Here is a 12,639-nt window from a genome sequence, read left to right on the forward strand (position 1 = left end):
AGTTGACATGTTGAAAGCTTAATTTAACATCACAACTGACAAATGTTTGGAATACTCAGAATCTGATATGCAAATAATTATATTTTGACGTCACTACAGGAAAATAACCTGATTTATTAATGAAGTCATGTAAATGCAGCTTTCTTGCATTGTCAGGTTACTGATGTGCGTGTAAACGGGGAAAACTGGTTATTTTAATGAACTGATATTTGTGAGTTATCAGCTTACTGGTGTGCCCAGTAAACAGGGAAAACTGGTTATTTTAATAAGCTGATATTTGTGAGTTATCAGCTGACTGGTGTGCATGTAAACATGCTCAATGCTGCCCTGAGCTTGATCTGATCTTAAGTGTATCTTAAAGCTTATGATCTCATAAAGTGTGAAGCTCAGTGATAATCTCTCCTATCTTCTTCTTTCTACAGACTCCGCAAAGATCTCTCACCAAGTAAATGTGCCAGGGGGTCTGGTGGTGGATATGGCCCCTAGTGGAGGGCCAGGAGGAGCCTTAGGGGCTTCTGCACTGGCCAACCTGCCTCCTCCCTACCAGCCTGTCAGCATCAGACCCTTGGGGTCCTCCTCCAGTCTGGATGAGCCTCAGGACTACCTTTGGCTGCTCAACTGTGAGAGCAAGAAACCTGAGCCTAACAGGTAAGACACAACGTCTGGGGTATGTGTACATTGGCTATTTTAGTGTGTGGCTCAACCAATAATTTGTAATGTAGGCCTGCTACTGTTTTGAGTCTGTTGTTTTTAAATCAGCTGTTATATAATGTGAATACCGCCCACTCCTGCTAAGATGCTTCAGGACATTCAGACCTGGATATATGGGGCTCATTTTATGTATTTTTGTGTGTGGTGTAGTCCAGTGGTTCCTCTTGCTCTAGGAGAGGAGGAGCAGGAATACCTGCTTCTGGAGGAGTGTGAGAGCAGGAGTGCTCCTCCTGACTGTCAGTGAGTGAAGAGCATCAGTGTGAAGAATACAATACTAAACAACACACAAACATATATGGCCAACAGCCAAATACTGTTATTTTTACCTGAAAATCTGCACACTTATTATAACAACTTACTAAAATATATATTCTACAGAGATTTGACTAAAATGGGTTGGTATGTTTTCTTGCCTTCAGTGCTTAAAAGAGTGTGTATGCATAGTTTGAACCAGGACTTGTGTGAAATATGACGTGCATGGTTGTGTTTGGCACTAACCTTGCCAGTTCTAGTTGTATAGCGAGAAGCTTATTACACAGCTTTCAGGAATACTTGATAAGGTTTGGTTATTCATTGCCTACTATGGTCAAATATTGTGTAATGATGTTAAACTATATTTGACCGTAGTCCCTGGCAACAAATCTGCCTAACTCTACCAGTTTAATGTCCCCCATTAAACGAGTAGTGTGTTGTCTCTTTGTTCTATCAAATCAATATTTTATGTCCTTTCATTTATAAAGGTGCAATCGGTAGTTAGCATAGTTATCATCGCTGTTCTTCATGTACTTTAACGTACAATCATGTATTGAAAAAGTTTTATGTAAATTACTCCGATGCTAGTCATGGTTTTTAACTTTGCATCAAACTACTGAATGCATCTTTATAATAAGATGATAATAAGATAATATAGTTGGCTGGTCAATATTGCTAAATAAAGCACTTCAGTATTCAGTTATTATGCAGTAATGACCAACTGACATTTTCTCTTACTTGCCAGTTAATTAAAAATACAAAGACTAATTCATATTGCGATTTTCATAATGACATAAAGTAGCATGGTATGTGTTTGAAGGGGTCTCTTTGTATTTGTATTGATGAGGAGAGTTTGTTTTAATATATTTAGCTGGCATTTGTATGAGTTACTTAACTCATAACCTGTATCTCATGCATGGGCTTCTTTACAGGGCCCATGGCGAATGCTCCAAGTCTACCTCCTCCGAACCAGACTGTAATGACAACCTCCCTTCCCACCACACGCCCACCTCCTCCTCCTCCTCCAGGCACGCCTCGGTCAATGGTTTCTTTCCTACCCAGCATGCCGCTGGACTCTATGATTCTCCTCCTTCGCGCGGGCAGTCGTTGTCGGCCGATTCACAGGGTCTTTACCACCTGCCCCGAAGTTACTCTCAGGACACTGTGCTGCTGCCGAAGTCGGCGTCCTCCCCTCTCGCTCCTGACGGTGAGCCCGGTGAACTCTATGTCTTTAACACGCCTGGTCGTAAACCCTCTTTTGAGGCCCAGTTGCGGAACTTGTCAGTTAGCTATGATATTCCACCTACACCTGGAAGTAACTGCACCTACCAGATTCCCCGTACTGCTGGGGTGGAGGCTGTTTCAGGGGCCACAGATGTGGTACCGCCCCCTCGTCCGCCTAAACCGTTACTGACCACGGGAACAGTCCCACCTGAGCGGTCACCCACAGACACGTATGTGGTGCCACGGTCAGTGTCTGAGACTGATGGGAATTACTGCGTGCCATCTAGTGCAGGAGGGAACAAAGCACTAAGGAGCAACACCATTGGTACAGTGGATTCTTCACGTCTACGTAAAGGTAGGAGGATATCAATTATCCAAGTCACCATTGCTATTTCACCATCATTATGAAAGCAAAAGTTCACTAACAATGCAAGCTCAAAATCTCTAGAAGTCTGAGTTGCCTAATGGTTAGGGCTGCACAATTAATCAAAATTAAATCGCGAAGTCAATAAATCGCGATTAGGCCTCCGAGAGCTTTCTTCCCCTCCCTAGACATCAAGGGTCCTGCCACGTTCAGCGTCCAGAAAGGTACCAAGAATATTGACAATTAGTCCATGTGACCTCAGTGGTTCAACTGTAATTTTATGAAGCTACAAGAATAGTTTTTGAGTACTTTATTCAACAATTCTGGTGCTAGGGTACCGTGGAGGAGAAGAATTGTTGAGTCATTATTTTACTGTAGTCATTATTTTTTTCTCGTAGCTTCGTAAAATTACAATTGAAGCACTGATGTCACATGGACTATTTTAACAATGTCCTTACTACTGTACCTCTCTGGGCCTTGAATGTGGAAGTTCCCTTGCTGTCTATAGAGGTTCAGAAGGCTCTCGGATCTCATCAAAAATATCTTAATTTGTGTTCTGAAGATTAACGAAAGTCTTACGGGTTTGGATCAATATGAGAGTGAGTAATTAATTACAGAATTTTCATTTTTGGGTGAACTATCCCTTTAACACTGATAATTAGACATGTTTTTTAAGAAGCAAATGAGCATATTAAAATAATTTCTGATGGATCTTGTGAGACTAAAGACTATAGTAATAGCTGTTTTCAGCTTCTTTTCATCTTAAAAAAAACATACCATCCCCAAACTTCTGAACGGTAGTTTAAAATAATTATGTTATAAATAATTGAGACTGTAAGACATTGTAGTAATTACTACAGATTTGTAAGTGTTTATTCTGCCTATTTGACAGTTAGAACAAATTTTGTATAGTGGTCTGTAACAAAGCAGATAAAGGACTAATGTTCACATGGAATAATGGAAAGGGCATCACTGTCAATTTGGGCAAAAACCTATCCTTTATTTATTTATTGTCAGATTATTTATCTGTTTTTCTTACAGTTTGCCAGAATGCTTGAAATGTATGTTAAAAGCACTAAAATGTATCCCAATTGTGCATTTTTTTTTTTTACAGTTTATGAGCATTTACAGTATGAATGCTAATGTCAATATTGTGGACATCTTTATTTTGAGATCCTAAATCCTGATTTTATTTACTATTTCTTATTTTCTGGCAACTCATTCTTTGAATATATTTTCAATAAGGGCCATCAAGCAGTTTGTTCTGTAATGGGGGTCATGTAGTCATGAGTAGGTCCCTCTGGTGTTTGGTGATATAGTAGTATTGAGATGTTTATGTACACTCTCTTCTTCACACGTGCCTCCATAATAATACACAACTATATATATTATATATATATATATATATATATATATATATATATATATATATACACACACACACATACATATATATAAAATTAATGCATTGATGGAATAAATTGTTTAAAAAAAGAAATAATAGACTTATTCAGCAAGGATGCATTAAATTGATGAAAAGTGAAAGTAAAGATTTACAGATTACAAACATTCTATTTTAAAGAAATGCTGTTCTTCTGAACTTTCTCAAGAAAGTCATGTGACAGAAGACTTGAGTAATGGCTGCTGAAAATTCAGTATTGCTAACAGGAATAAATTGCATTTTAAAATGTATTAAAACAGTAATAATATTTCACAATATTACTGTTTTACTATATTTTTTAATGAAAATAAATGCGAGAGATGGTCCTGTGACACTTTTCTTCTGCATTCTTTTGACTGCATTCATTTATTTTGAATTTATTTCACAGATTACGGATCTCAAGACTGCTATGACATACCCCGTCCCTTCCCCCCAGATAAAAGTTGCTCATTTGATTTTAATGAAAGCTTCAACAGCTATTTTGTAAGTTTTACTAATTAATCAACTTTATCTATTTTAAAACTACGCCTTGTCTTTCAAATGTTTTAAGAAGCCCTAACAATGTCTTCCTTGTTCTTGGATGCATGTAGAAGAATAAAGGCATGGTGCCAGTAGGAGGTGTTTCCACTGAAGAGATGGACGAGAACTATGTACCCATGAGCGTCCACTCTTCGTCACATCAGCGCTCTGGAAGCCTATCAGAACCTATCCAGGAGCCCAACTATGTGCCCATGACACCAGGCACAGTGGAGTTCTCCTCCCTCGGAAAACAGGTGCCCCCTCCAGCCCACATGGGCTTCCGCTCCAGCCCCAAGACCCCACCTCGTAGACCAGTGCACATACCCGAATGCCAACCACCGCCTGTAGACCGCAACCTCAAACCTGATCGTAAAGGTGAGCCCTGAGGTTTGTTTCTTTTGTGGTATGTGTGTGTTTAAGGAGGGATTGTGTTAATGTGTACAGTGCTTGCATCTCTTCAGCATAGCAACTCTCATTACCAGCTTTCTCACTAACAGGTGCCGGCCCATGCTTATGAAACATTTCTTCCACCTTTAATTGAGTTCTCAGTCTGCTTGTTGCCATGCAATTATAACACACATTACAGATCTTTCAACTCGCTTAGCAAACTAGTCTGCACTGCTGTATCAGTGACCTTTGCGTTTTAATCATTAGCATGTGACCTCACAAATAAAAGAAGCTATTGTCTATAGATTCTGAGCCCTGGGTATGAGGGAGCCTGTCTGCGCCGTTAGCCTGGAGCGGTCACCTCTGTCCCCATTGTGCCTTAGTGAAAGACCTTTTTGATTGCCAGACCTGCGAGGGGAATTTCAATCTGGTCTGAGAGAAAAAGGGGACGTGCTGAAAGTTGCACAAGCGGGCGAAACATCAGCAGCCAGCTGGGGCAGCACTATTGATCTAAACATTAATGACAGCTCTCTGTTCTCATCCAAAACCATTGTGTATCTTCAATTATGTGTTACTGTTTCCGAGAGCTTAGCTAATACAAGAGACAGCAGGTTACGTGCAGAGGAGATGCACCACTTGGCCATAACTGTGAGAAACCCGTTTAATTCAGTGATTTCAATGACACCCGTGACTAATCGTAGACAAATATGTGATACTGTTAAATTATCCATAATTACAAGCAACTAATCCTAAAACAAACCCTAACCCTATATGTATGTTGTAAAATAGTATTTATCAATACTTATTTGTGTAATTTCAGTGTAATAAGAACACTAATAAAGTGTAACCTAGAACAAAAGTTTGTTAGATATAAATTACTATAAAAACACATTGGCCAAATACATAGTATGATGTGCGTCAAAGTCATTTGACATTGCTTCAAGTCATGTAACTCAATAATTAGCTCAGACGATTGGCAAACGACAGCTTATAAAAACGTAGTTCTGGGTTTTTTAGCTTGTTTACTGTACACATAGCAGTAGCATTGTCACATAGCAGCGTTTAGGCATTGCTCTGTTTTTTGTTATGAGTCAGAAATGACAAGGAGGTGGCTTCCCGCAATAGAAAGTCAATGGAGAGCATTGGATTGTTTACCCCCAGTGTGGGCGTGGCCTAAATGTGCTCTGTCTCTATAGAGCTACGCCATTACAGCTCGTACCTGCTAAAAACGTCTGTTTTGTTTCTGATTATCATGTTTATCACGCTGAAATCATGCGTTATAAACCATATTAGTTAAAACTTCTGAAATATAGTTTTTTTTTTGAGTGCACACGTATAGAAAGCGGCTGTCTCAGCATGCGAGTACTAAGTTCTCATTCACACACAAGTTTACGTTAAAAACACACGACTTAAAAAAACAGTCATTTATGTCTGTGAAGTTAAACAGCTGAGAAATAAATTGCATGTTTATTTTAGATCTGTGTGGCATGCAGCAAATAATTTAATAAATCCACTGCTCTATTGTCTCCTCTGAGGATGGGACTCTAAATAGTGTTCTGTGCTTGTCTGTGCAGACAAAGACAGAACAATTAGCATGTTTTGCTTAAACTTTGACAATGGAATTAGAACTGGTACACAGTTGTCGCTTGCGGAATCAAAATAACAGCGCCTTGGGTAGATATTTACAGATTAAAGGGCAGTAATATTATAATTAGATCCCTTTGCAACATCACTAGGGGAGCGAAATCAGACGTGCTTGTTTTTTCAGACGCTTGCAGGAAATGATTTTCCAAAGCAAAGTTACTGGGATAATCTTTTTCACGTTTCATTGGTTGGTCGATGCACCGGGGACCTGATTATAGCACTTAAAACCTGAAAAAGTCAAATTTTCATCATATGTCACGTTTAAAATAAGATGTTACCCCCCCCCCACCCCAAGCAGGGTCCTGAAATAGGTCTTCTCAAAAATCATTTTTCTATTTTCTAAACATGGGCCATGCACAATACTAACTGTTTTCACATCATTCTCAAATGCCTAGCATCCTTTCAACTGGTTTTCAGACTGCAGCTTATTGTATTTGTTGCGTATTTGCAAGCTTTTTCTGAACATGGTGTGATTCAAATGGCTTTGGTGGCATTTTATTGGCAGTTGTTGGGTACTTTGTGTCCTTCTGTCCTTGTGTTTGTTCTTTCTCTATATTAGTCTAAATATTAGTCTCTGTTCTGCCTGGTTTCTCTCTCTTCCTATATCAAACTTTTTACCTGAACAGTCTCCTTCAGTCTTGGAAATCATTGTGATGTTCTGCTCTTTTTTTGTGTTTGGCCGGTTGTTTAATTGTGGCCATCATCACTGTTGACTTGTTGTATTTTCTTGTGGCAGCTATATGTGTACAGCAGAAAAAAACAAGTTGGTTTAATTTTTCTAATATTACAAAGACATTACTGAACCCTTCTGTCTGGCTGAGCCACATGCTGGCGTGTCGTCGGTTGGTGTGAATGCTTTACTCACCCACGTGTGTCTGTTTAACCCTGTGCATGTTCATCTTTGTGGGGAAGCCTTGTTCATCGCATGTCTTAAATGCATGAAGAGTTGTTGCCATGGCGAAAGAGAAGAGGCACAAGTGATGGAGGTGGCCGTGGTTGTGCTAAATTGCATGGGTGTGAAGTTTAGAAGAAGACAAGGCCGATTTCTTTCAAAGGAGACAAGTAACAAAGAAGTTTTCTCTCACCAATTCAGGTCAGAGCCCTAAAATAAACAGAGCAGTCGGTCTTGAGCGAACCGACTCCCAAACCATAGGTGAATTCCCAAGACGGCGTAAGGGTACGTACCTCGACAGAATGCTACTCTCATTGTCTGCCTCCTCAGTTCCGAGGTGTATTTTTGTGAAGGTTTCAACATGGGATAGTTCACTCAAAAATGAAAATGCTGTCATTAATTACTCTCCCTCATGTCGTTCCAAACTAGGGTTGTGCTGATAGGTGATAATATCGTGTATCGACGATAGTCAGAGATATCAATGATAGCAGATGTCTTTGTCGATAGTCAAGATGATATTAGGCTCATTATCCTGTTAATGTATTAAATTATTATTTTTATTATTAGGCGGCCTATTATTATTTGGCTATTATTATCAAATTGTCTCACTATTTCACCTCAGCACTGCAATTACTGTAACACACATGTGCAAATGAGGATTAGGCTTCTCCTCATTGGAAATGTTTTTTTTTTTTTTTTTTAATTATAAAACTAAGCCCACATCAAAATTGAACTGCAAGGTGATAAACCTACATTTACAGATTATATCAAGAGTATTAAGAGATATCTTTTCAAGACATCTTTTCTTGAACAGCTGTATGAATGAACATGCCGAAAACTGCATCGTCATCAGCATTTTGTATTCTTTACATCACATTAACAAAAAATATTGCTGCGTATTCTTCATCATCATTATTATAAAAAAAAAAAATGGAGATAAGAAGTTATCAGTCTAAAACAGGTTCGTCATGGGGTGCGGTCCGGAACACTGTATGACTGATGTATCCGTTTAATTAAACTTTACTCCAAAAATATGAAATTACCTGTTTAAAATACTTTAATATTTAACGTGTTCATTTATGTCCAACCTTAAGTGTTAAACTGTTGGTCTTTAAAATAAATATACTTTTGATTTTCACCGTTGACTGATTTTCCAGACCTTTAAGATTGATAACTTACGTTCGCGGATGCTGCAAACTTGTCACAGGACGCGAGGTCCTAATAGTGATGTATGATTGTTGTATTCGAATATATATATGAAAAGGCTGTTTTAAATATTTTTATATTCAACATGTTAGTTTATCAGTATATTATTTTGATTATTGGTGCTTTCATAGGCTCTCTCTCTCACGTACGCGTGGTTTAAAACACCAAATAGTTGTGAAATAGTTATGAGTTTCTCTTGCGCCCACCTACCCATGGACAATAGTATCGTGTATCGGCGATCTCACAGGCTGGCGATATAACGATATGAAAATTACCATATCGCCCAACACTATTCCAAATCCGTAAGACCTTCATTTATCTTCAGAACACAAATAAAGATATTTTTGATGAAATCAGAGAGCTTTCTGACCCTGCATAGAAAGCAAGGGAACTACCACATTCAAGGCCCAGAAAGGTAGTAAGGACATTGTTAAAATAGTCCATATGACATCAGTGATTCAACCTTAATTTTATGAAGCTACGGAAATATTTTTGTGCTAAAAAAATAAAAATAATGACTTTAATCAACAAATCTTCTGTTCTTTTTTTTTTTTTTTGAACAGAAATAGTATTCTCGTAGCTTCATATAATTACAGTTGAACCCCTTATCACACATGGACTATTTTAACGATGTTCTTACTACCTTTCTGGGCCTTGAACATGTCAGTTGTTTTGCTGTCTATGCAGGGTCAGAAAGCTCTCAGATGTCATCAAAAATATCTTAATTTGTGTCCCAAAGATGAACGAAAGTCTTACAGGTTTGAAACGACGTGAGGGTGAGTAATTAATGACAGAATTTTCATTTTTGGCTGAACTATCTGTGTAGGTTTACCTTGCTGTCTTCTAACTTCCATTTCCTTCCATTTTCATTATAAATTTATGAAATTCTAAATCATATGTAAATGCATTCAAAATGTATTTTAAAGTTATTTGTTTAGAATTTGGAAAAAAATCACACATAATGAATTTATTGAATGAATGAATGAATGAATGAATGAATGAATATTAAGTATTATACATTTATAATTTATTGAGACAAAATGTATATCTAGACAAAATTTTGAGTATTACAATCAGCCATTTATTGGTTTTCGGCCATAACATGAAAATATTTCTATTTGCATATCTAGTACTCATATTTTAGAGTGCGAAATATATTTCTGTTAGCACATAGTTTGGTTATAAATTAAAGTAATAACCGCATTTTATAATCAAATTAACTTCTTTAAATGTTCTGGACTTATAACCATATATATTACTCAGCATTTACTTGAGTACCTGTTACACTGGTTACAGGCATTATTTACACCTCTATAGAATAGGGGGCTTCACTTTGAGAATATTCAAGCTACTTTGACAATTCATTGTAAATATGGTTTCCCAGCCCAAACACTGACTGTGTGAATACAGACATTCACTACCTGCAGTGTGTGGATATTTTAGAATAATTTAATAATTAAGTCACTGATGTGGTTGACTATACATTGCTTTGTCTGTAGTGTGTACAGATTGTGGTTCCTGTGAAGGCGGTTGGATTTATTTCTTAAATGTTTAAGCAGATGAATTTGTGATAGATGAGGTTTTAAGGTTCTGGTAGATGCTTGTGCTTAACTGGTGGAGAGAAGCTAACACACTTGATATCGCAGGTACTGTAAAACTAACTGATTAACATTTGACACTCAATCATCAGTGTCTCTACAAACACCTTTCACTGTCAAACTGCTCACTGACCCACGAGTCATAAACATTATAAACACTTAACCAACACATTTGCATAAGCATTTTTGAGTCATATTGACAAGAGCTGAAAGTGGGCGGATGAATCGTATCATGACTAACAGTGTGAAGAGCAATCCAGGTGTCTGGATAAAATTTTGGGAGCTTTCTGATGCTGCTTTGTTTAATGGTATCAGGATATACCTGCCATCAGGAAGATACACTGCTGTTCAAAAGTTTGGGGTCTGTAAGATTTTTTTGATTTAAAAAAAAAAAAAAAAAAAATGTTTTTTGGGGGAGTTTGGGTAACAGAACAAACAGTTTAATGCATCTTTGCTAATAAAAGTATTTAATTTCGTTAAAAAAAAAAAAACTGACCCCAAACTGTTAAACAGTAGTGTATCTCCAATCAGGGTGTAAATGTAGTGCTACATAACTTGCTCACCTGTGGATTGTCTGCAATGAATGGGTGCCATCTGAATGAGAGTCCAAACAGCAGAAAAAACAAACAAACAAAAAACATTACAAGTGTTTTTATCAACTCTTTGGAATTCTGACGGCACCCATTCACTGCAGATGAAATGTGACCATGGACCACAAAACCAGTCATAAGATTCAGATTTATACATCATCTGAAAGTTGAATAAATAAGCTTTCCATTGATGTATGGTTTGTTAGGATAGGACAATATTTGCTGAGATAAAACTATTAAAAAATCTAAGAATCTAAGGTGCAAAAAAAAAATAATAATAATAATCAAAATATTGAGAAAATTGCCTTTGAAGTTGTCCAAATGAAGTTCTTAGCCATGCATATTACTAATCAAAAATTAACTTTTGATATACTTACAGTAGGACATTTACAAAATATCTTCATGGAACAAGATCTTTTTATTGACATCCTAATGATTTTTGGCATAAAAGAAAAATCTTCAATTTTGACCCGTACAATGTATTTTGGCTATTGCTACAAATTTTCCCGTGCTACTTATGACTGGTTTTGTGGTCCAGGGTCACAAATGCTACCAGAGCAGTACAAAGGTGGCTGGAAAAAAGAAAAAGAAAAAAACATTTAAAAAATAAAATAATAAATTTTGTGATGCAATTTTTCTAAGAAGTAATCGTCCTACCATATATTACAATATTATTTAGTAGAAACTCACTCACTGTGCCCAAAAAGTTCAGTTAGGGCCTTGAGATGCATATCAGTCTGTGCTTTCTTCCCTCACACACTGGCACCAGCTGGTATGTGTTTCAGCCAGCTACAGCTACTTCTCAGTTGCCAGATTGGGTGTATCTCAGCTCAGCAGAGTTTTGGGCCAGCTGCAATAATTAAATCAGATACTGCTTATATGTGAGAAGAGGAAGAGAGAGGATATGTGTGATGATCACTCATTTTTTACCTTCCTTTGGCAGTGGCCTTCCTTTTTAACCTTTCCAGTTTTCCCTCAGGTTTCCCTCAGTTCTCATGACTTGGTCCTGTATTTGATTTGAGTCTGTTCTTAAGTAGGGTTAAACAAATAAGTAAAACATACTCGTCTCACTGAAGAAATGTTACTTATTTACTTCTGACTCCCATTATTTTTTTCAAATAGCAGACATCGCCCTCTACTGGCTAAAAGCAGAGAACCACCATCTAAATTACATGCAAATTTGTGTAAATATTTATAAATCTTAATTAATAATATATATTTTTTAATAATAACAGTTTATGTAGAAATGTTTTTATGACTAATTTACACACAGATTTGTTCACGCCATTTAATTGTAATTTATTTATCTTTTTTTATATGTATATATTATTACTTGTCTTGTTGGTAATATCCATGTATTATACCAAACCTTTGGGCGGTGCTGTGTCAGTCAGAACATTTTTCTGCATTAAACTGCTGGGGTTTTTTTGCAGCTAAGCCGGCCCCTTTGGAGATCAAGCCTCTAGCTGAGTGGGAGGAGTATACGGCACCGGTCCGTTCCCCGGTGACCAGGTCCTTCACGAGGGAGTAAGTGTCAGCAATGTTTCCACTCAAACAGATCAGTATTTAAGCATGGTTCTGCATGGCCTCCACACCACAGACTCCACAGGCTAAATAACTAATCATTCATGCATTCCTGTAGTCTTGTCCTAACATCCCATAATAGTAAAATGGTAGCGATGGTAAAACGTCCCCATAATTTGATTGTGATTCTAGGTGATTCGACTGTCATCACTACCTAACACCACATAATAACAAAAGTGGTAGTGATGACAGTGCAATAAAGGCATGAATTGTGTTCTTGAATTATT

At 37.4% G+C, this 12,639-nt stretch overlaps 1 protein-coding gene across 7 annotated transcripts in view; it reads left to right on the forward strand.

The window, feature by feature from the left end:
• gab1 (GRB2-associated binding protein 1) overlaps window positions 1–12,639 on the forward strand; it is a 75,407-nt gene that overhangs the window by 54,481 nt on the left and 8,287 nt on the right. For 5 of the 7 annotated variants that reach the window (XM_042716492.1, XM_042716498.1, XM_042716491.1 and 2 more), the window contains 6 exons: window positions 423–648; window positions 1,896–2,542; window positions 4,381–4,475; window positions 4,583–4,886; window positions 7,636–7,719; window positions 12,262–12,355. In XM_042716492.1, coding sequence (XP_042572426.1) covers window positions 423–648; window positions 1,896–2,542; window positions 4,381–4,475; window positions 4,583–4,886; window positions 7,636–7,719; window positions 12,262–12,355 — 1,450 coding nt within the window. The remainder of the gene's footprint in view (window positions 1–422; window positions 649–1,895; window positions 2,543–4,380; window positions 4,476–4,582; window positions 4,887–7,635; window positions 7,720–12,261; window positions 12,356–12,639) is intronic. The other 2 variants (XM_042716494.1, XM_042716493.1) reach the window with 1 other exon arrangement.

This window comes from Cyprinus carpio, chromosome B1, assembly GCF_018340385.1.
Source record: "Cyprinus carpio isolate SPL01 chromosome B1, ASM1834038v1, whole genome shotgun sequence".
NCBI classification, from domain to species: domain Eukaryota; kingdom Metazoa; phylum Chordata; class Actinopteri; order Cypriniformes; family Cyprinidae; genus Cyprinus; species Cyprinus carpio.